General features: G+C 39.5%; 1 protein-coding gene across 6 annotated transcripts in view; it reads right to left on the minus strand.

Annotated features, from left to right (window-relative positions):
• fam49al (family with sequence similarity 49 member A, like) overlaps positions 1-23,667 on the minus strand; it is a 41,236-nt gene that overhangs the window by 11,814 nt on the left and 5,755 nt on the right. The window contains exons 3-5 of one of the 6 annotated variants that reach the window (XM_079589924.1): positions 6,916-7,008; positions 1,718-1,798; positions 1,208-1,287 (exon numbers count right to left, since the gene is read on the minus strand). In XM_079589924.1, coding sequence (XP_079446050.1) covers positions 1,208-1,280 — 73 coding nt within the window. In that variant the 5' untranslated portion in view covers positions 1,281-1,287; positions 1,718-1,798; positions 6,916-7,008. Of the gene's footprint in view, positions 1-1,207; positions 1,288-1,717; positions 1,799-5,771; positions 6,040-6,915; positions 7,009-14,810; positions 15,186-23,667 lie in introns of those variants that run through there. The other 5 variants (XM_079589927.1, XM_079589925.1, XM_079589923.1 and 2 more) reach the window with 5 other exon arrangements.

A 23,667-nucleotide genomic window follows, 5' to 3' on the forward strand; every position in this document is an offset into this window, starting at 1 on the left:
TTGCTATGTCTTTAAAACGTCAAAACATCTAATATTTTTAAGAAACTTACTCCAAAGTTATGAAAGTATACAGGGGTCGTTGATTGATAATTCGTTTTTTCTTGTTTCATGAAAACAATATGGCTTCCTGCATGTTGTTTACCCCAATTATAACATTTAATCATATTTAATTATGCTAATTATACTTTATTAATAACAAAATATGTTTAATTAAAATGGCTTTACTGCTTTTTAAGAAATTATTAAAGATTATGCCAAATTATTGTTATTTAGAAATGTTTCTTATTATGATCTTAGATCATTTACACCAGATACATTTTTTACTTTAAAAACACAAAATAAATATCAAAAATAATTTTAATGTAGAAATGTAACAAATATCCATCAAAGAAGAGTATTTAAGTCAATTAATCAATACATTGGGAAGAAAATGAACATGTGTCATTGACCCTATAATGAATTACAAGCAAAGGCATTAAACTGTATGGCTTGCGTCACTTTAAGAACATCTCCCAATTTAAATATTTTTGAGGAAGGAGAGCCTACATTTCATGGTATAGACTGGACAACAACCGCTCTAAGTCTTCCGCGTTCTCACACTTGAAGGACAGGTGTTTTATTTCCTCCATAAAAATAGGAGATGTTAGGCATGTAGCTGTTAGAGGTGTCATAAAAGGAAGGATTACTCAGGAGAGAGAGGTAAGGGTTAAAAGGGAACAACATCAGAGAACAAGGAAATTGAGGCTCCCCTTTCAAAAGGCAGCTTCTATTCCCACTTCCTTAAATCCTCAAACTGATTAATAATGCAGTCACACACACACACATCCAGATGTAAAAGGACATACTGGAACAGATTATGGTGCCAACACACTTTACAAGTCTGCAAAGTTTTGTGCGAAAAAAAGAGGAGATGAGTTAAGTGTTATGTGATTATTTCCATCCCACTCTAACTGCTAAAAAAAAGCGTGGCATTCGTACGACGACCTTTAATTCAGCGGATCGGAGTCGACCTGGAGATAAGCGCAAAAAAAAAAGGCACGTCACAAATTGAGGTCACCGAAAAACCCTTGAATGCCAAGCATTGATGCACAAACAGAGGGATGGCGTAGAAAAGGAAGTGAAAATGTAGAGGACAGCGAATGAGGAGGAACCGTGATGAGAAGGGAAAGAAAAGCAAACTCAAAACATAAAATGCTGATGGTCTCACGTTCAAAGTCAAGGAAAACTATTGGGCCATGCTCAAGTTCGGTGCAAGCCAGCAGTTTCAGGAGATTTCCCATGATCCCCCTGGAACAGAGAGAAGGGAGAAGCGTGTGGGTCATGGGAGGTGTGGCAGACGTGTCTCTGGTGTTGGGTGTGTGTTCGTGTGAATGTGCGTGGTGTCTGGGGATAAGGGGGTCGGGCGTATAGGGTTTGGGATGGACTTTCGATGTCGCTCGGACACAAGAGATTCTCGGGTGATGTTCATATGGTCACTTGGATCACATTGAAACTCTTTCTTTCTGCTCCCTTCCCTTACATGAAGGGAAATGAATGAACTTTTGGTTGGCTTCCACATTAAGAGAGCAAAAGTAAATGGTTTCCAAATACAAAAGTCTGTCTTAATCTACATAGAGGATGCATTTATATCTGCTCCAACCCTGATACCTCCATCTCCAATCACACACATATACATCTGAGCACACGTACACACACTGTACACCAGCGAAGCACTTACTTTCAAAATCCAGGAAAAAATGAGGACAGTTCTCTAAATCCTTGCCAAGGACTTTAATGAGGTTCCCCATGGCCGGCAAACCTGGGCAAGGAAGACAAATACATACAGTACAAAGAAATACAACCTAGATGAAATTCATTAGCAAGAATCCTAGACTGTAAGTGTGTGTTTTCAAAGCACTGGATGAGTTCATTTGCTGTAGTAAGAGGCCAGAATGTGTATTGTGAAATGCTGGAAAAGAAGACATTATGCTAGTTTTCTCATGTGGAATATAGTAATGAAAAGAAAGTTTGTGTCAGCATCAGCAAAATAAACTTTTTGACAAAACACTGAGGGATTTAACTTTTTTTCTCCTCACATTACATCATTACACAACAGTTCTACAGTCCAGACTTCCTATTCAAAATAGCAGTCACAATAACAATTGACTTACGAACCATTTTCCCTTTTTTTTTAATAACAGAATAGAACATCGGATTTGCACCCACAATGCAAACACATCTGTACAGATCTAGAACAGCACATCAGATCTAAAAGCTGGCCCACATTAAAAGATTTTTTAAAATCTTATTAGATTTTTAAAAATATTATTCGATTTTCAAAATGTGAGAGACCACAAACATGATAGGGTCATAGATTTAACCATTTTAGTCCTATAATGTGTGGAGTGCCGCGATATGACAAAGACAGCACACCGGATACCAACAGATTCCATCCACAAACAGCCAGATTCCCAACTGTGAACAGGAAATCTCGCAAAATCTCTCGTGGTCAAATGTGACTTTAGAGAAAACAAACATAGCGGACGACGGGCAAGAAGAAATGGTGATAATAGTGTTTTGACGGCTTTTTACAGAAAATTCACGTCTAAAAAAATATAAAGGTTTGGATGAAATCGTGTTAAACTTCCATCGGCTTGCTTTCTGATTTGGTATAGTTTTGTTCCACGTGACAATCTACAGAGTGCATGCACGTTTGTCCTCTTCCCCCCACACAACAGGATTTATGATCATAAATATTCAACATGTTGGATATTTCCGATCTGAGATCTGTGCAGCCCCGTCGTTCTTCCGAGCAGATTCGTCACTTTTAACACACCTCAAACCACAAGAAATTATGATGAGATAATCTGTAGTCATTTACAGTTGTTGGTGTGTATGGAAATGCAGTGAGATGGGAAGCATTCCATGTCTTTCCATCACTAAGTCTTTTGGCAACCATGAAAGAATCAGTAAACTTTTCCTTAAGAAATGCAAGGGATTCCGTACCCTCACTTTATCCTCATCCTGGAAACAATGAGGACGAGCACCCCACTTAGCATTAGTGTAGACTATAGAGTGAAATGGCGGGCACACCGAGAGTAGTAGACGGTTAGATTTTGGTGCACAGGTGTGACGGTTTCATCCATCTGTATGAAGTGTATAAAGTTTTTAGCACATCCAAACTCAGGTGACTCATCAACAGTGCACTGAAAGACTGGCACGGGAGAACCAATCACAGGAAGGGCGTTAAGATGCAGGACTTGATTGTTTTCAATCCTCACATGCAATGCAGACATTAGGTCTCTCCCCATGAGTGGTGTCCCTTTGTCCACAATGAAAAACGTATAAGGAACTTGGTGGTCATGTACGGAGACATTCGCTGACAAACACCTACAGTGATCCCTGGAATTTGGGCTTTTGAATGCGTCACAAATCTGACTGGGTTGCGAGAGTTACTGAAATGGTATGTAAGTGCTGTAGGGCAGGATAGATACAGAAGATCCACTGTCAACCACCAAATCCACCAAGGATTTAGCCTGATCGTCAGCAAATTCAAACTGGCTTGCTATAACAGCTCTGTCCAGTGTAAGATCAGTTTCTAGTAAAAGTCTCTCACGTATTCGTGGGCTAAGCACATTCTCTACTAACTGTGCGCGTATCATTCCTTCAGTACTGGCACCGAACTCACATGAAACAACAAGCTCTCGCAAAGCAACAGTGTAATGTCGCACCGCCTGACAGCATTTACGGAAGTAACAAAGTCACGAAATAGGCTTTCAATGCATCCATATAACATAGGCTACATGTGTTAGGCAAAGAGTCGAAAATCCATTGTCCCTCTAGTACCGAGGCATTGAAGCAGTACAGCTCTTCGTCTTTTGTCTGGCCAGGCATACCCTGTATCATCAATAACCCATAGATAAAAATCCGAAGCCATGTGCTGCATGGCGTAGCAGGCTCACTGGGGTAAGGCAGGAATAAACTCGGGAAAGGCACGTTAGCAACAACCATCTTCGTGACCAACAATACCTGGGAAAAAAGCCTAAGCCTTGTCGCCGATCTGTGGTGTCTGTCAGGAGTTATTAAGAAATGAAGCACACAAGACAGCGAACTTCATCCTTTTCACTTCACTTCCGTTCTCCACACATTGTCATTGCACAACAGTTCAACAGATGTCCTTTTCAAAATAGCAGTAACAAAACAATAAAATTACCAACACAACAATGTTAATATAGTGTTAGTCTTTTTTCTGTCGTAATATTGATTACAATATGCAATGCAGCATTTGCATGTTGCAGGAAAATGAGCAGAAATAACTAATCATGACATCACACAGGCAGATACAAACGCCTTTTGGTGGTGATTTGCTATTGTGTGACTTGTGATGTAACTATATATTGAATGAACAGAACTCAAACCAACGCTGTGTAAGCAGCTGTGACTAATAGTTTCTAGTGAATTTGATCCATACTGAAAGCGAAATTGCTATGTGACATGATGCAATAATAAAAAATCTGTTATGTTGAGCAGGATTTTGGCCCAATGAGATTTCACTGTGGGTTGGGCTACCCAGCGTGACATAAATAGAAATTGACAAAACGTCTTGTTGCTTGTCGCACTCACTGCTGGTTTTGGACAAAAACATGCTTTTGGTGCTTATTGCGTTATTACATTGCTTTTGGTTAGAACATTAAGTTCAACATAGAACATTATGTACTATCAACATAACTGTTCTGTTTGTTCAGTTTGTTCAATTTGCATATGCTAAATATCAATTGCAGTTGGTAATGGACACCAAATGTTGCAGCTTCTCTTGGTAATAGCTTGCATGAGGAATAATTCTGGACACAATGCTATCTAGAAACATTCAAGTAATAAAATAGCTGGATTATCATGGCATTGGTAACAGCACAAAAAAATGATTTCCCAAGAGACACAAATGTGCAAATGGACATTGTTTGAAATAAGAATACAAATTAGAATCTGACTATTTCATATTTTGCCTTTTAAATCTTCCATATCAAGCCCTATCCTTTGCGTATGGCACACAAGGCAAAGATGGCTCCTCTCAGCCTGTTTATCACTTAAGAGGCAGTATCCCCCCCTTCTGCCTGTCTCCTGGCAACCACCAGTAGAGCCCTGTTTCCATGGCTGGACCACATTGCCTCTCACGTCTATCTGAGGCTTTCATAAGCTACCAGCCAAATCCAAGTCTAAAGTATACAACAGTCTATTAGAAGACATCAAACTATCTATCTATCTATCTATCTATCTATCTATCTATCTATCTATCTATCTATCTATCTATCTATCTATCTATCTATCTATCTATCTATCTATCTATCTATCTATCTATCTATCTATCTGTCTATCTGTCTGTCTGTCTTTCATCTATCTATCTATCTATCTATCTATCTATCTATCTATCTGTCTATCTGTCTGTCTGTCTTTCATCTATCTATCTATCTGTCTGTCTGTCTGTCTGTCTGTTAGTGTTATCTATCTATCTATCTGTCTGTCTGTCTGTCTATCTTATCTATCTATCTATCTATCTATCTATCTATCTATCTATCTATCTATCTATCTATCTATCTATCTGTCTGTCTGTCTGTCTGTCTGTCTGTCTGTCTGTCTGTCTGTCTGTCTGTCTGTGAAGTAAACCTCAGTTCCATCAATCGTGTCTAACCAAAGCTCTCACTCAGGAAAGTGTCAACCAGCAATTAATCTTCTGCAGCTGTCATGTCAACAAAAACAATCATACAGCTTGATATATATGACTGTCCATTACTTACCAGCCAAAAAATGTTTGCCTTCCCTCTTCCAACTTCCCTTAAAGCCTCACTGTGCTAGTCTTCTCGGTTTCCCACTCCTATCTCAGTCTCTTCGTCCCAGTACTCCTCCTCCAGAGCTGTCCCTGAGCCCAGCTGTGAAGAGTCTGTCTTAATGCGGTCGGTGCCGTACAGCCCCACAGGAACCCTCTCAGCCTTACCAACGGTCCCCTCTGCAGCTCTGCGTTCAACATCGCTCTGCTCTTTTCACACTTCTCTTTTTCTCACTGCTATTTAAAGGCAGGGCTTCATTTAAAAGAGCCTGGTTAAACGTTTTCTCTGTGGTGCCCCACTGTATGTGTACGCTTGGTTTTGATAGGGTGAGAGGTTAGAGAAAAGGTGGCTTGTACTAGTGCATGGGTTTAACGATGCCTTGAACTCTCTAGCTGCAGTTTCCTGTGTACGAAACATCTCCTCTACTGAGTTTAAAAAAGCACTGCTGTTTTGTGGTCTGCAATAAGAGAAAGTACCCAATCTTTTTGCTATTTTCTGGTTTGAAATTAAAGGTATATTGAAATTTGTCTTTGGGTTTAATCTAAAAAAGAAAGGAAATTCATTAAAGCTGACTTTGTATGACTAAATATTGAGAACAGAGCTCCGGTGTACTTAGTTATTAGGAAGTGACCCTGGTGGAAGCTTGTTGGGCTGACCAAAAAAACGATTGCAACTGACTGAGGTGGAAACTAAACTAAAAACCTTGTGCTTACAGCAATATCACACTGTCTCTTTCTTGTCTGTTCAGACTAGTCCAGACCTGGTCAGGGAAATGCATATTCATTGTAATATCACATCCAGGATGTTGCATAACTTTAACAGTAAAGCTTTTGTCTCAAATATCTGTTCATGATTTTAGTACTGCATATACAAATATGAACGGACGAAACAAATGCCTATAAATGTTTCTGCATGGCATCTGTTCGTAGGCTATTTTTGATTGGAGTTGTGAATCTGCTGTTTGTGCTGAAACCGATAAGAAAAATCTGCACCATCACAAAGTGGGCAGACAGAATACAGTTGCTTTCTGACACTTCTGAGGCTTTTTGTGCCTTCTATCACACATGCTTCCATATGGCTTGGCGAATGTGGCCGCATTGTTTTTGGTCCATACCTTTGCTTGCGATTTTCCTCACAGAGCACTTCACTGCATCAAACAAGAGCCTGTATGTTTCTCCTGCAGTATCACAGCATCAGCCTCCACTACCTGAGAGAAACAACACAAAACAAAGACAGATTAGTTGAACTCAGAGAAAAGGCTCAGAATGTGAACAATATGGCAAAGTCGTTTGTGGGTCTGAGGTTATGGCTGTGCTTACATACATGTATATGAGGTTTGTTTTAAAGCAGTCACTCTGGCAGACAATACAGTGATAAACCTCTGGGGAGGGATAGGCCTATATATATTTGACAGGTCACAATCTGATTCATTTCTTGAGTGGCACGGCCGGCCACCAACCTATAATTACATCCAGCAAACACACTCGCCCACCCCAGTATAACCCTCCAAATGAGGAGCCACGTAAATGGGTAGCTCAATGCATTATGCGGCAATGTCTCTCATAAATCTGAGGCAGTGTGCAGCACATTGTGCATCACGCAGCACACAAAGCTATCTGCTCACTGCAGTGGCTTTATGACTGATCTGATACTTCTACAATAACATGTGGAGATAATTTACCACACTTACTGTTTAAAAGTGAAGAGTGAAATTTAAAGTTGTTAAAATACTTTTTTTCGATGCTAGCTTAATATGCAGAGATATACAAGCAGTTTGTAGATTAATTTTCCCAGAAAGTGGAAACATTGTGTCTTGTGTCATTGACTCAAGCAATGAAATTATGCTTTACCTTAAAAAATAAAACACACTGATTATGAAAATATATACAATATCATTCAACTGATAAATGGTGGCGTATAACCATTTGTTTTTCTATAAAGTACCTAGTAATCTTTATAACCGTGTTGGATGCATGCTGTGGAATTTCAATATAGTCCAGCGGTATATGACCTGCAATTAAATTCACTTCAGCATTGGGGGACTTCAGACTTAATGACCGTATGAGGACGGGGTCATCCAGGGTCACCTGGGACCAAGAAATGTCTTTGAGGCCATACCTAGTGCATAGATCAAACCTGTCCACCCCCAGAAGAAAAAGAGTGTTTAAAAGTAAGAGGATAAAGTTGTAATGATTTGTACTAGGTCTTGACTGATATACATGTCACAGTGAACAAAACACAAGGTCAAGAATTTCTTAATGAACTCTGACCTTTGCCAGCGACATCCTAACAATGCCGTGTCAGGTCAAAGTAACTTCAAAAGGACTTAATCTAAAGGACTTGCATTACAATAAAGAGCTCTCCGAGGAAACTGGAGCAGATGTTCTCTTCTGCATTCAGTCTTTACACAAGGCTCTTAAAGTTGTTTTAGCCCATTTATAGTTCCATTTGCACTAATGTCACCTTTATTTTCAGTTTTTGAAGCAGAAGCTTTAGGCTCACCAACGGACTGGAAATCTCATTGGTTGTTCAGATTTCAAACAGTCTGCTCTACATTGTCACAAAAAATGTTTTACCTTCAGGTATACTACAGCTTTTCATTGGGGTAGTACCTTATCTTCCCCTTAAATGCTCATGTCAGTACATTTTAGGGGATGTAATATGTTCCCTTAAGGTACTACTATGAAACTTATAGAGGTAAATAAGGTACAAAGTTGTCCCTTTAAGGGTACTGCCCCAGTGATAAGCTGTGTAAACCCTAAAGGTTTAATTTGCGCATCTGTACATAAAATACTGTAGGCAGAAACCAATTTTTCTATTCAGAATATTGTCGCAACAAACAATCAGGCTTGGTGTTAAATATGTGAAAATGCTGTTTGTAAATCAGAGTCAAACTAGAGTAAAAGCCTACAAGCGTACACATTATCAACCTTGCTGAGCCATCTGTTTGATCGGAATGTGCCTTTAGAGGGGGTCATCATTTATTTATGATTTAAATTCATAAAGTTATTATACTATATGGGTATGGGAGAAACTAGCCCACAGTATTCTACCTGCCATTATCAAAAATGACTCATTAATATACTTAAAACAGAAGCACTTTCAAAGAATAATGAAAGTGTCTGGTAATGAAAAGAAATGAACAAATCACAAAAAGCTCTTTCAATTTATTGTCAGGTTTTGTTCAATTCTGTAAAATTGTACTACTTTTTTGACAGGAATGTGAAAACGGCGCAATTTACCTAAATTCACCCTTTTGAGCAGTCCACTTTAACCATAATTCAAAGACAATAGAATAATAATGAAATTACATGTAAAGATGTACTTCAACAAGTGGGTAAGAAATGGTCCAGCTAATAACAATTAACATGCAATTAAGTGTTTGAAAACATTGAATTAAGTTTGCACTCAAGTATATACTAGAAAGTGTATTACTTCCGCAATAAGTTTAAAAAAAAAAGGTACTGTATACTAAAGTGTACTTCTTTTTCACAAGGGAAGTCAGGGAATAATAGTAATGATGATTTCTCCTTTTTCACTCTGCCTATCCCTCTCACTTCCTGTCTATGACATGTCCAACTTTTTAATGGGCATTATTATAGCTCTTACAGCGTATGGAGATAGCATTAGCCTAGCACGGCGGGTCCTCAAAGAGAAATCGGTATTGACAGTGAGCTCGCCTCTGGGCTTGATGGGAGATGGCAGCGGCAGGGCCGAATGAAGCGAATGATTGGAAATCCAATGCTACAGCTGACAGGGTTGAGGATGCTCGGCCATCATCGGCCCCTTGTCACCTACGCCAATATTGGAGAACAGCAAAACATGCTGGTACAGGAACTGGAAAGAGGAGAGAGAAAGAAGGGAACGATTCTCCACCGCCACCCCTCCCCCACGCTCTCTCCATCCACGGCGCTGGAAGAAAAAAGGCTGAGACCGGAGAATAGCACGGAGGGCAATTGCAAATTAGCATTGTGTGCCTTTGCTCAAGGGCTTGACAGGAGACAAAAGTCTTGATAGTAGAGAATCTTTTTGCTCATTCCTTTTGATGACTGGAATTAATAATAGAGCCAAATTAATCTTTAGATTTTGGAATTTTCCAATGAATTGCATTTTTAGAGCCTTATTAGCAAAACACAATGCAAAACAATGAGCTAACATCAAACGAACAGTCAGAAGTGGATAAATGGATTTTTGATTTCACTGTTTTGCTTCGTTGTCCTCTTAATAGAAATACAGTGGCAATATCCAGATCCGTAACCAAATTCTATCCTCAGGCTCATTTTTATCTCGTTTTTGAACGATACAGAACATCTCCTGAGAGTATGGCTATTATGTTTTTAGTAGCAAGTTTGTCAGCAAAACATTGGAAAGTATCATTAAGAGAACGACCCACGCATTTTAACACTGGCACGTGCTCCATGTATTGTGATATCAATGTCTTCACCCTTTGTGACGTTTAAACAAAAGACCCTTACACATCGTCACTGCTGTTGGTGTGACTGAGCCATTCTGGCAGCACATCAAGCAAACCTGCCAGTTTGTGTCTGTTTTACCCATTTCTCTTGCCTTCTTCACTCCCCTTGTGGAACACACCTGCTCAAGGTCAGGGAGCAAAACCAGGCGCTAAATATAGTAAGAACACTTGCAATCTCCTTGGAATAAAGCACCCATCACGTCTGATGTCTTAGTTCAGAACCATTTAGAAAAGACCAACATGAATTTACTAAGGTCCAAGCTGGTTTATGCTGGTTGGTCTAGTTGGTGGACCAAAGTAGTCTTGCTGGGACATCAGCACACTAGCAATCCGAAGATTAGCATCCAAAACAAACACGTTTAGCAGGGTTAACCACAATTATCCTGATCAAAATGTCTTTGCAATATTCAAAATATGAATCAAAAAGCAGTGATTATCAGATGACTTTGCTTTAAGATGCAGATTTATACTGGTGAACAAGTTGCGATCATCACAATTTTTTTATAAACGTTAAGAAGTTCTTAAAATCAAACCTTTCGCAATAATTATTAATATTTTTTGTTACTTTACTTTGTATTCGTTTTAAATCAGTTTAAATAAAATACTTTTTCTTATACTTAAATTATTTGTTACAGTATTTTATTAATGTTAATGTTTTAACGTTAATACACATAAAAAAATAAAACTTTTCATTGATAGTTCTGTGTTAGGTCAGGTCCATTAAATAATTATTAACCATTACAAATTTTGTATGCACAGCGTGACAACAATGAGGCCTCTGATGCCCATAACTAATGGAAATTTCAATATGACCCAGTTTAAAAACTCGGAGCGAGGATATTTGGGTTTGTGTTAACTTGCTCCTCAAGCTTCTGATTGCTCATTAAAGCTTTTGGTGGGATGTCTGGCAGCAACTTCCATTTTCTCGCTGCTCGAATTTTGCAGGGCAGATAGACAGATAAGAGGAGATGAGAAACCGGCTATCAGCTCTACCATCACTCACTTTGCCTCGGCCCCTCAGAGCCAGTCTACAAAAAACAAAAGCCTCCGTCTTGTACAGCAGTCTTGTTCTCACTGCCCCAATAGTGTGAACCAGAATTTAAGGAAAGTCATTGCTATACTGTTTGGTAAGTGAAGCTAGATATTTGAATCACGTAATCATTTAAGTATTAAAATGTATGCAAGCTGTTTCCATAACAGCATGCTAGACATCAGGACAATGACACTGAGTTTAGACATACCTCTGCAACTCTCGTATTCCCTAAGGTGGTGATGCACTGATCATAAAATGCATGCAGAAGCATAAAAAGGTCCTGAAACTATCTTATGTCATCTAGATACATTATTGTCCTTCTGAAAGAGATTTCTGAGTCTGCATCAGTGTAAAGTGTCTGGCCTATATGCAATGGGTGCAGATAGACGTACCATCTCACATAGCGCTGTCTCAGCCTTTGCTCTCACCTCAGGCCAGAGGAAATCAAAATGTGGACATTTAGGTCTTCATGAACTAATATAGTATCTGTAACCATTTCCTGTGGCAGCTGTTCTGAGTGATGTACATATTGGAGCTTCATTTATTTGAAGGGTTAGTGCCAACATGCACTTGAAGCGAGACACCGATCTCGAAAATGGCAAAATCAATCACAATTACGTTCCTTCCAGTTGAACACATTGAGGGTAAATGAAGTTGCAAATTCTTTCAATTAATTATAAGCGTTAAAAGAAAGTTTGATAAAGAGCCTGACCTCGTTTAGCGAGACAAATTTTTAAGCTTCCTTTTGAAACTTCATTAATTTGCCATAAGATCCATTGGCAAAATTTGTGATATTCCTGTAAGTCGTTAAAGTCATTAAAGTGAAAGTATAGTAGGACTTTAAAAGAGGGGATCAGACAGGGATAAAAAAATAAAAAAAACTCATACAAAAATAATATGTGTGCCTTTACACTTCAGAATGGCTCTGTAATCCCTCGTCTTTTTATTTGAAATGTATTTTGAACTGAAGTTAGCCGTGTAGACATTAATCCAGCGTTTTGATTGCACAAAGGATTTAGTTCGATTTATTATCAGGTTGTTTAAAATTAGCCTTGTGTTTTATTGCGGTTTCAAAGTTAATCCATTAGGCCTCTCATGAAAGATGTCAGCATCTTCATGGAGATAAATGGCACTAAGCTAAAAATCGCTCAGCAAGGTGTTCCTTATAAATCATACATGACTCCACATATACAGATGCACAACGTCTGTTTTTTTGTCCATACAATGCAAGTCAATGGGATTCCGCTGTTGCTTGAACCCCGACATTCTTCAAAAAAATCTTGTGTTTTGAAGTTTGAAGAAAGTTATACAGATTTGGAACAACACGAGGGTAAATTATATAAATGGTATCAAGAATAAACAATTTTTGGACGAACTGTCCCTATTACAAAAGGAAGTCATTTTTTCTATTCTGTTTGGTAAGTGAAGCTAGATAGTTGAAGCTACACTTAATAATGTCAGTAATACAAATTTTTCAAAAGGTTTCAGTTTAGGTCTGATACAAAAGATTGTTAGACAAAATTAAGTTATTGGTATTCTGCACGATATTCAGCCTCCGAGCTTGATACATAAGCATTATAATGAACGCATGGGTCAAGCTGCAGTGTAGATGGTGGGACCTTGTGGCAAGGTTAGCAAAGACAATTCAGCCCCCTTCTCTCTTGATTCCCACGCTCTATGACTGTCCAGCTTCAGGCCACTTGCCTGAGACACACATGTCATGCCACATATTCTACACTGACCCACTTACAGTACAGCATATATAATGCTCATGTGAAGGTGGGGGTCAGAGTCTTTGCCACCAGCACAGGCGCAGAACGCTGAGAATGAACTGCTACTGTATTGAGCTTTAATGCTTTACTTTCTTACAGCCAGCAGATTTTTTTATATATATATAATTGTCGGAAATAAGAAAACAACAAAGAGAAAAGGATCAGCACTGTAGCATCCCTCTATCCATAGCCTGATTGAAACAAAGAAGGGATAGAGAGATGCAGGATGGAGACATGGTTCAGACGATCTATGACATGGAGATATGGAAGAAATGCAGACAGGCATGTTTCCATGGGCGAAGGGGAAAGATTTGGGGTGAGAAACTTGCATCATTGGCTGCAGCCAATCAGAGGCCTCGTATAAAATGTTCAAAGGGAGTGTCCTAGCAACAGACAAGTAAAAACATTTTCAGCCTCAGATTGATTTCATATAAGGGTAAAGCACATATTTTTGCTAAACTGACATCTTGATGTGTATGCGGTACTGACACAAACTAATGAGGCTTATAGTGATTTAATGATACAATTCTGAACTTTTTTGGTTTAAAAAGCATTTCAAGTATTCATAAAATACATACCTACGCAATATGCACATATGCATTATATTTTGCTGTCAACTGCATTTTTGTGCATTTTAAGTGATCAGGCTCATTTTGAGTAGATTACACATCTAATTTTGTATAATTCAAGTTCTTTAATTGACACAGAGGTTTTTGTGTGTGTGTAATTGTGCAAAAAACAATGATTTTGTATAATGATTGAAAACTAAAGCTGTTCTTTACCCTTGCAAATAAATATTCACTAAATTACAGATCTTGTATCCACCCAACCTGATTTTTTCCCCTGACATGTCAGGGGTCTTTTACAATCGAAAACGCATTCATTTCCGGACATGTATGACCAGACTCCATATTCTAGGGCTTCATTCATACATCTACCTCTTTCTTCCCCCCCTCAGAGGTGTGAATTTCCTCTCTCATATCCCGCTCATGAAAACGAGAACTAATCGAAAAAAGGAGTGGTTCATCTCTCCATTCATGATTTCATTAATTTCTCTGAGCCATTCACATGCTACATGTTTTTAGCTATAACAATGCACAAGCTGCACACATACAACCGCATGCAACCTAATTAGCCCTGTGTGGTTTATCGTTTACAACAAATGCCTCTGCATATGTCACCGAGGAATAAAATGCCATTTCTATGAAGATCACTCTGCCTGAAGGGAAAACGCTTCTATGTCCACAAAAGGGTTGATCAACGAGAACATCCAAAACTATTTACCCATAACACATCCTTATGCACCACTGGCTTTGGTTAATATCAGAGGTTGAGTATTGATTAGACTAATAGGTGCGTTAATTAGCCTTACTAAAGCAGACGGTTGGTTTTACAGGACACGTACATGTAATACAACTGGAGTGTTGTGTGTTTGTGTGCGCATTCTGCCATGTGCTGCAGTGAAAGAGGACAAGCCCCAGTTGACCGATCGTGGGGCTGAAAAAGTAGAACACCCTCTTCCCTTCCCTCTCCTCCAATCCCTCCTTCTTCCGCACCCAGTCCCAGTATAAGCCGGCTGTGATGGATGCCGGTACAGCATCACCTAGGTATCATGCTAGCACATCAACAGCATCTCTCTCTACCCAAGCAATGAGGATGAATGAAGCAGAAAAAGATACTGACACACACACAAAAAGCTGGAAACAGAAATAGTTAGCGTGCCCTCTTACCGGCTCGGCGTGTTTCAGGGAGAAAACGGTGGTCCAGCGCTCTCCGTAGGCAAAAGGAAGAAGAGAAAGGATGGAGGGAGTAAAATAAAAGAATGAAAAGGGGAAAAAGAGCAGGGCCAGAAACTCCTGTATCCCAGGGAGCTGAGACTGTGGGTTTCCCTAAACGCACGGCTAGTGTCTGCTTAAACCACAAGCTCACGCTGAGTGTGTACGTCTCTCTCTCCCCCTCCCTCGCTCGCGTTCAGGCACCAAATGGTCTCTCTCACTGTCTCTCTGCTTTCAAGACAGTCCTGCCTAGCAGCTGCTCATCTATGAGAAATAGAACGCTCTGTTCCTCTCTCTCTCTCTCTCTCTCTCTCTCTCTCTCTCTCTCTCTCTCTCTCTCTCACAAAGACCTCCGCTAGCCTCTCCCCTTCACACCCCCTCCCCCTAACTAACAACTGACTGCTGGGGGGGGGGGGGGTATGCAAGCGGATGGTTTGCACGAGTGTTGTTTGTTTGTGTATATAAGGGTGGGGGGAATTAACCCTTCTCCTTCAGGCTACAACAGCAGGTGTGTGTGTTTGTGTTGGTGGGTGACATGGACGTGTCCCCTCCGATAAGGTGATGAGTCGCTGTGCTTATGGGGAAGGTGAAATGAGGCACGTCTAAGTGGCCAGAATAGCTATTGTTTGTGGTCGTCACACGATTCAAACCACTGTTGTATAGGCTACATAAAGACATTCAGCGATGCAGAGCACAGGACTGATGTTGGCGCATCAGGGAAGGTATAAAGATGTTCTCGGATGTAAAATACATATTAAATTCATTCAAGCAAACCTGGATACTGGGTTTACAGTACTCTGTAAAAAAAAAAAAAAAATTTTTGTTGTAGTTGTAGGTAAAACAAAGATTATTGGAGTATTTTTTTGTTGTTGTTGTTGATTCAGCTGCGGGCACCATCTTCTGCCGAGACGCGGGAATTCATTCGACCCACGATGCGCGGGAATCCATTCGACTCGCACTATGGGTATTCTCTAGCCATTGAGCGTACATCATTTGAGCCCCTTTCACATATAGCGTTGATCCCAGAAAATTGCCGTGGAATTGCCAGAGTACCTTACGTGTGAACGCAAACACGATCCCGGGACCTAGTAACATTGTTGGGATCAGTCCCAGAACTCGCACTGTGTGAACCAAAGGCATGACCAATGCCATAAGGGGTCTGTCGCAGCGATGACGCTGAAGCTGAGATCGCTCGTTAGTGGAACGGTTCACGATGCGCTAGTTTATGATTGAATCAGAAAAAAATGCACGAATGTGGTTACTCAAGAGATAAATTGCAGATCAAGCAAACTTAAGAGGCTGCAGAGACATTACACGTCCCATCGATGTCACGTGCGGGATGTGTGTGAACGCACACACCGATTCCAAGCTTACACATGCTTCGCTCCACCGATACACATGCTTCGCTGCCGCCAGGCTGAGAATGACCGGGCCGCCTTACCCCTCAAACGCCGTGGCCCTTGAGCTAACAGACTAAAAACTCAGGTGTTTTTCTTTTTCTGATTAAAAAAATTCCAGTTTAACGGAGTTAACTTTCATTTCATCAAAATATTCAGGTTCTGTCAGAAGACGGCATAGTGTTCAGATACGTCAGTGGGTGACTCATGCTTTGTGGAAAAGTACAACAAAATGTTTTGTCAAAATTGAGAAGAACAAGAGTGTGTGGAGGAGTGCATTGTGTGTGAGTGTGAAAATGCTTTTAGACATGCTTACCCCTAGTGTGAGCCTCCACCAGTAATGGTAGTGCATTAAAAAAAGAGTCAGACAAATGTATATCTAATTATAGATATAAGCCTTCCTGTCAGGCTGCTCTTCTCAATAAGAGGATGTTGTGAGGTTTCACTTTCAGACACATATTCTTTCTGTGTTAATGTGCAGTTCTCTTGTCATAGTCAAGCTGTTTCTTTTTATTTATACTTGAATTCCTGGTTGTGAATGCATTCACAGCTAACTTAGATACCAATGCTTAATTTTGAAAATGTAATCATGATTTATTTTAGACGCATGTGCAAAAGACACCTGATTCTAGACAAAGTCCCTTTAATAAAACAAATAATTTCACTCGGCGGCCATCTTTGAAACGCCTCTCGGACATGCAAGTGCAGCTCCTATCTTTTTGAATAAGGGAAACATCAAATTCTCCAAAACAGTTCGCCAAGTTTACGATTAAACTTCATATTTGAAATCACCAATGAAATCTGACAACAACTTTCTCATACATTTTGTTGTTAAATGCTCGCATCATGACAGAAAACAAAATTTTTCAGCCTGGATCAAGCTAATGTGCATGCGCAGTGGAAGTGCACGTCTGACTGACTCCTGAGCTTCTAACGGCAGTTGCAGTGACACAATGACTTTACCAATTGGCGATTGGCTCTTATTTAGAAGGCGGGACTTATACCACCATATTGAGCATTGCACTTTTGCCTATTCAAAACAATACGAGTGACGCGTCTTGAGTAATTCTATAGTCTTTGTTCTAGGGTATTCTGGGTGGTTGCTAGGGCGTTGCTATGGTATTGTATGTGGTTTTTGTGTGGTTGATAGAGCATTGCTATTTGGTTGTGGAGGGTTGCTAGACTGTTATTATGCCTATAGCCTCTGTGGCACGTCCTGATTTTGCAAAGTTAGAGTTGTTCATCTGTCAATATAATTGGTTGATCCTGGAACAACATTCCTGTTCGAAAATTTAGTCCTAACCCGATCCCTACCTGTAAACCTAACCCTACCCATAAATTATCCCTAAAGTCAGAGGGAAATGATAGGTGAATAACACTGATGAAGAAGCACCTAACCATGGTTGTAAGCCTAAACTTGACATAAACTGTAAACTTGTCCCTCAAATCTGATTGGTTGATTGGCATGTTGTTCCAGGATCAATAAAGATGTTGATCCAGGAACATGTTGCACTTAGTGAAATCAGGTTCTGCAGGCTCTGTGATGTTCTGGTCTCTATATATGACTCTGGTCTCTTCTTCAATGTAAGTCCATGAGATTTTTTGCGTTCTACCACTTTTATTAGCAGTTACAGCCACAGTGGCGCTAAATCAGCAGAGTCTCTTCCTGCTGATGTCATAAACAGACCTGCTTATTGTCTGGTGACTGAGATGTGCTGAGGTGGTGTGTGGGAAATGTTATTGTGACATTAAATGAGTGGTGAGATTTCACCTGACAATTTCCTGAACAGAGCGACCATACTCTCATATCTTTATTTCCGCTCTTTTATGTTTTCTTATGACATATTCAAACTTTGGAGGTGAGACAATACTGCCTGTGAATGATAGGAAATGAGAAATGGGCTTTATAAAAACAAGCTGTGACAAGACAGAATCAAAATATTCATATAATATACTTATTTAATATATCTTTAACAAATAATCACTCTTGTTTAAGGCCCTGTTTACACGGCGACGGCGTTTTGGGGGCTTAAAACGTAAAAAAGTGAAACCACCCTCCAGAGTGGAAATCTTAAAAACGCTCCACCGTCGCGTTTCCGTCTAAAGGGTAAAAACGCAAAAGTCTACTAGGGAAAGAAGTAGAAGGAATGCAGGCGCGCGGACTTGGTGTTGTTGTGTGGCAGTGCTTCACATTGCCACCTAGCCACCTGGAGTGCATACTATACATCGAATTCATGCTATATTTATTTTGACATAAGATCATAAGGTCATGTCACAATTTTTTAAAATCTATGTTTTCCCGTCTTTTATTTACTGTCAATTTGTGGTAAGACATGCTACCTTTCAAAAGTTTGGGGTCGGTAAGGTTTTTAGGTAAGGTTTTTTTTAAATAGTTTCTTGTGCTAATTTAAATGTTAATATTAAATATTTCATTTTTACTTTTAATAATGTTAAATTTGATCTTGTAATATTTAATATGATTATCTGGAATGATAATTCCTCATGACAAAGAGGAATTTTCAGCATCATCATTTCAGTCTTCAGTGGCACATGATCTTTCAGAAATCATTTAAATATGCTGATTTGATGCTCAAGAAATATTTCTTATTATTATCAATCTTCTTTGGTAATAGAAAGTTCAAAAGAACAGCTTTTATTCGGAATAGAAACATTTTGATATACTGTATACTGTCTGTTGTCTTTACTGTCACTATTGATCAATTTAATGGGTCCTTGCTGAATAAAAGTATTAGTTCCTTTTTTTTTTTCTTAAAAAAATAAACTTACTGGCCCCAATATTTTGAATAGTATTTTCTCTTTGAAAGGTTTCAGAATAATACCTTATTTCTGAGGTCGACAGCTCATTACAATCCAACTATTTACTATTGCATCATGCCTTTATATCTGAAATCTGAAGTAACAACCGTCTCCCAATCAACCCCCCCTCACCACCCCCCACCCCAGCCCCGCTTCAACACCCCCTCATTCAGTAAACTCCACTTCCTCTTCTGTTTATTATGCGAATATTAGCCCAGTGACCTAAATCTTCCAATGGCGGGTGGAACTGCTCTAGTGAAGACGGCTGTTTGCCAGCCTGCCTGTTAGTGTTGGTTTGGTGAACATCTCCAGACATGTTGAATCCAAGGGAACAGCTGTATTCTTGAACTCCAACCACTCTGTGAAACAAAGTACAGCATGTGATACAAACATGCATTGAGATGTATTCAGTGTGTATGTGTGGGAGAGTATGCATGTCTATGTCACTATTTAAAGAGGGAACCAATTACAAGATTCATTTGACTGAGACAAATTAGTTTGGGATCCTTTTCTCATGCCTGACAGTTCAAGAATAATTCCGTGCTTGAAATTAGAGATTGTTGATGGTAATGAATGTGGAAGTGCGACCTGCAACGTTTACATACGTAGCATAATGCATTCAGGTCTATGAATGGATGTGGTGACTCAAGCTAATTAGCATTTAGTCGAGTTTGACCTTTGCAGGAAATCATAGCGCTCTGGCATTCACCACTCCAACACTGAACAGTACAAGCAGCCACCATCAGGCCAAAACTGATGCCGTTATTATCCTTTAACTCTTAATGCTAATGATCCAGTTGCAAAATGCGATAACAAAAAATTGCTGTAATGTTCTACATAGGGCGCTACTTAAATCAAGCAAACTAATTTTGAAGTTCTGAAGTATTTAATACCATAAGTTCAGTGGGTTTTTAATGGGTGGAAGTGTATATTTGTAGGTGGACAGTAGTGCTAAGCAGCACGACACTGACATTTCTTGATAGTATTGTAAAACAGATTTCCCTTTATGCCATTAAATCCTAAAACAATAACACAACTTAGAAGGCTTTTTGGCAACATGTCAGTATGTGTTTTTTTTGTATCTCTATAAGCCACGACTTAAGGCTTTTTAAATTTTAAATCCTACTTTGAGTTCTTTGGAGTGCTATTTTTTATTGAATAACAGGATTAGTTCACCCAAAAATTCATCCAAATTCAAAAACTCATCGTTGTTCCAAACTTTGGTTCATCACAAATGAAGATTTCCATTGACGATATTTGAGGGGGTCCTTTTATGTGCATCGATCAATATTTATATGAGAATAAAAGCCCAAATTAAATCTGTTTGTCATAAAGTTATTGTGTCTCTTCAGAAGATTTTGATTGTGTTTTTTATTGTGTTTTGAAGATGAACAAAATTATGGTTTGTAACGACATAAGGGTGAGTAAATGATGACAGAATTATAATGTTTTGGGGGGAAATGTGCCTTTTAAGTAAATCTTTTAGGGGCCCTTCTGAAGACCAGCATAACCCAGCATAGCCCAGCAGAAATGGACCTGCACTGAGAAGATGTTAACCAGCGAAATGTAGGTAAAGCAAAATTAAAGTTAATGCTGACATCATCCCATGTCAGCCATCCCAGGTCTATTCATCGAGGGTGAATGGCTTTTAGATTAATTTGGGGAACACAAGTTCATCAGAAAAGCCCAACCTCTAATTGCTGAAATATTTTTATTTGAGCAACATTTCCATGCAGTTCAAAGCTGAGCCGTCCATAATTCATACCAGGTCTATTATTTTTTGGGTCGATTGTGTCATCCCATACAGTTGCCTTGAGCTGTGGACAAAAATAAAGTAGTCCATAAATGTCCAGCCAACCGAAAAAAATCTCATGTAAGATGCTAGAGCCCACTTTAAGGCTTTAAATGCATGTGAAATCATTGCTAGCATTCTACCGGCATTATCACCAGATCTCTATACCTGAAAACTGACAGCATGCTTGATTGATGCAGGGTTTTGTGACCTTGGATTCTTCTGGTTTTATCCTTGCCAAGGGCTTTTGTGATACATTTAAGTCTGCACCTGTCTTCATGTGATGTATTTTATCTATGACGCCTGCAATGACATTTGGTTTGTGCTTTTGTGGGGGTGGTGAGAAACACAAAGAAAAGTCTTCAAATGATCCCACTCAATGAATGATCCTCAGTACAGGACTGACGCCACAGTCATCTGAAAATAACCCTCACAAACATGCTGTAACATGCTATCATCCCACAGAGAAATCCATAGGCATATTAATCACACCCCCCCCCCCCCCTCCCCCCTGCTCCTAAACCTATTTTGTCCTTTTATTCGGGGCCACTCAAAGAGGTGCCGTTATTCACACTATATCCATCACTTGCCCTCTCCACATCCCCTTACTCCTCTAAACACCCCCTTAAAACGTGAGCAGATAGTACGGTCCAGCTACACTCTTGCTCATCCCTCTCGCCACTCTCACTCTCTCCATATAAGGGCAAAATGCATTGAGAAAGAGCGGGAGAAGGGGCTGTACCAGCTCTCAGAGGCAGGCAGGGGGACCGCCGCTCTGTGAAGAATGAGAGAGAGAATGAGCAGAGGTAGGGAGGGAATCAATGGTTCTGAAAGGACAGCGCCTTGATGTTCCCGATGAGAGCAGGAGAACATCTAGTACAGACTCAGAGTTCTAGTCTGAATAAGTGAAACAGGAAGGACACTAATAGTGTGGCTGAACGATTAGCCATGACTGTGAACTTTTCTCAGTTTCTATGATGTTTTCTCAGTTTCTATGTTAATTTTAGTATCAGGCCGTGCTTAGGCAAGCATCACTTTAGCAATTGGTCGTACGCTAGTGAAAGCCTTAGGGTTAGTGAATAGACACTAATCTATTAAGTTATCAGATGAGAGGGAAAAAAATCCATAGACATACTTTGAAGGACGGACTCTAGAGACTTTGAGGTTGGCTCTCTTGACTAAGCCCACCCAGGACACCTGAGCAACAGTCTACAATAGCCTTAAAGGGTTAGTTCACCCAAAAACCATGAGAGGCAACTACTTTCACCTAAGCTTACGCTACTCCTACATCCTATGTCATACGTCAGGTCAGAGGTCACACTTCTGCCAGAACTCAACTCGCGTATGGCCGTTACCGGAAGACAGTGATTAGAGTCATTTTTGGGTGAACTAGCCCTTTAAAAATGCCCTATAATGATGAAAAACCATAGCAACTGCTTAGCAACACCATAGCAACCACCGAGTACACCAAAAAACTGTTTTCAGTTAATCATGTTTATCAGTGTTTGTATTTAGTTCCTTCAGTTCAGTCAGTCCTTGTTCGTTCTACTTTGTATTTAGTGTGTGTGTTCACCCTGCCTGCCTGTCTGTACCTGTAAAGATTATATTTGTTAGTAAAACTTTTGCATTGGAACTTTGGACTCCTCTTCCTCTTCTGCCTGCACCACACCATGACACATAGCAACCATCTAACTCTGCAAAATCAGGCCCCCGAGGCAATCTGTATTCTCATAATGCATATTCTCACATAGGCACTTGTTTCAAATATGTAATTATTATTGGACTGCTCCAAGGCAAATGTTTAAAACAGTATTTGCATATGTGTGTCTTTGTGTGTGCCACATGCTTTTACAGGTGGACGAATGCCTGTGTGCCAGCACATTTTGTTGTGACAGATTGACCATCTCAAATTAGACCTCACTGTACTGGCTATACGTCTTCCCACGCAACACTGCTGAGATCAGACACACATTAGTGCGGATAATGAGGGCTGTCAGCATCGTAACACCTGAGTGCTGACAGAATCTTCTCTCAGATGCCACACGCTCACAGATCAAAAACGACAGACCTCATCATTCATACATTTCAGCCTCACTTAGAGCACAAATATGGAGTTCAGGGTATGACACCGTATTTTGTTATATGCAAATACATTCTCATTCAATTCTTGAAGGGATTGTTCATCCAAAAATTAAAACACTTCTCTCATAATTTACTCACCCTCGTGTAATTTCAAACTCGTATGACTGTCTTTCTTCTGTGAAACACTCAAGGAGTTATATATAGCAGAATGTCAGAGATGAAAATAAAGCAAGATTTTCAGAGCACACAAAACTATCTTGTGAATTCAGATGACTTGGAAATTAGTGCAAATACACTCTTAAAGATAAAGGTTCTAAAAAGATTTGTTTTGTAGCGATGCAATAGGAGAACCTTTATTTTTTTAAGACTGTAGGGTTCAATGAGCACGTTTATGATTATTTTTTCTTGTCTTTTGTCTTATTTTGCCCTTTTATTAATGTGACAGTTCCTGGACTCTATATCCACTTGCATTGTCTGAAATATAGCAGTGTGATTATTCTTCAAATCTTTTATTGTTTTCTATAAAACAAAAAGTTGTTCGGTTTGAAGTTACATGAGGGTGAGTGGCAGTGAACTATCCCTTTAATCATTTAGAAAATGTATGAAAACTATATAAACATTTTAAATACTTCTCAGTAATACTGTGAACAAATACATTTTATTTCCACAGAATTATGTCACACATAATGGACATAAGTTGTGTGGATATTGTTCTCTCAATCAG

The sequence above is a fragment of the Phoxinus phoxinus genome (assembly GCF_949152265.1).
Source record: "Phoxinus phoxinus genome assembly, chromosome: 19".
NCBI lineage: Eukaryota > Metazoa > Chordata > Actinopteri > Cypriniformes > Leuciscidae > Phoxinus > Phoxinus phoxinus.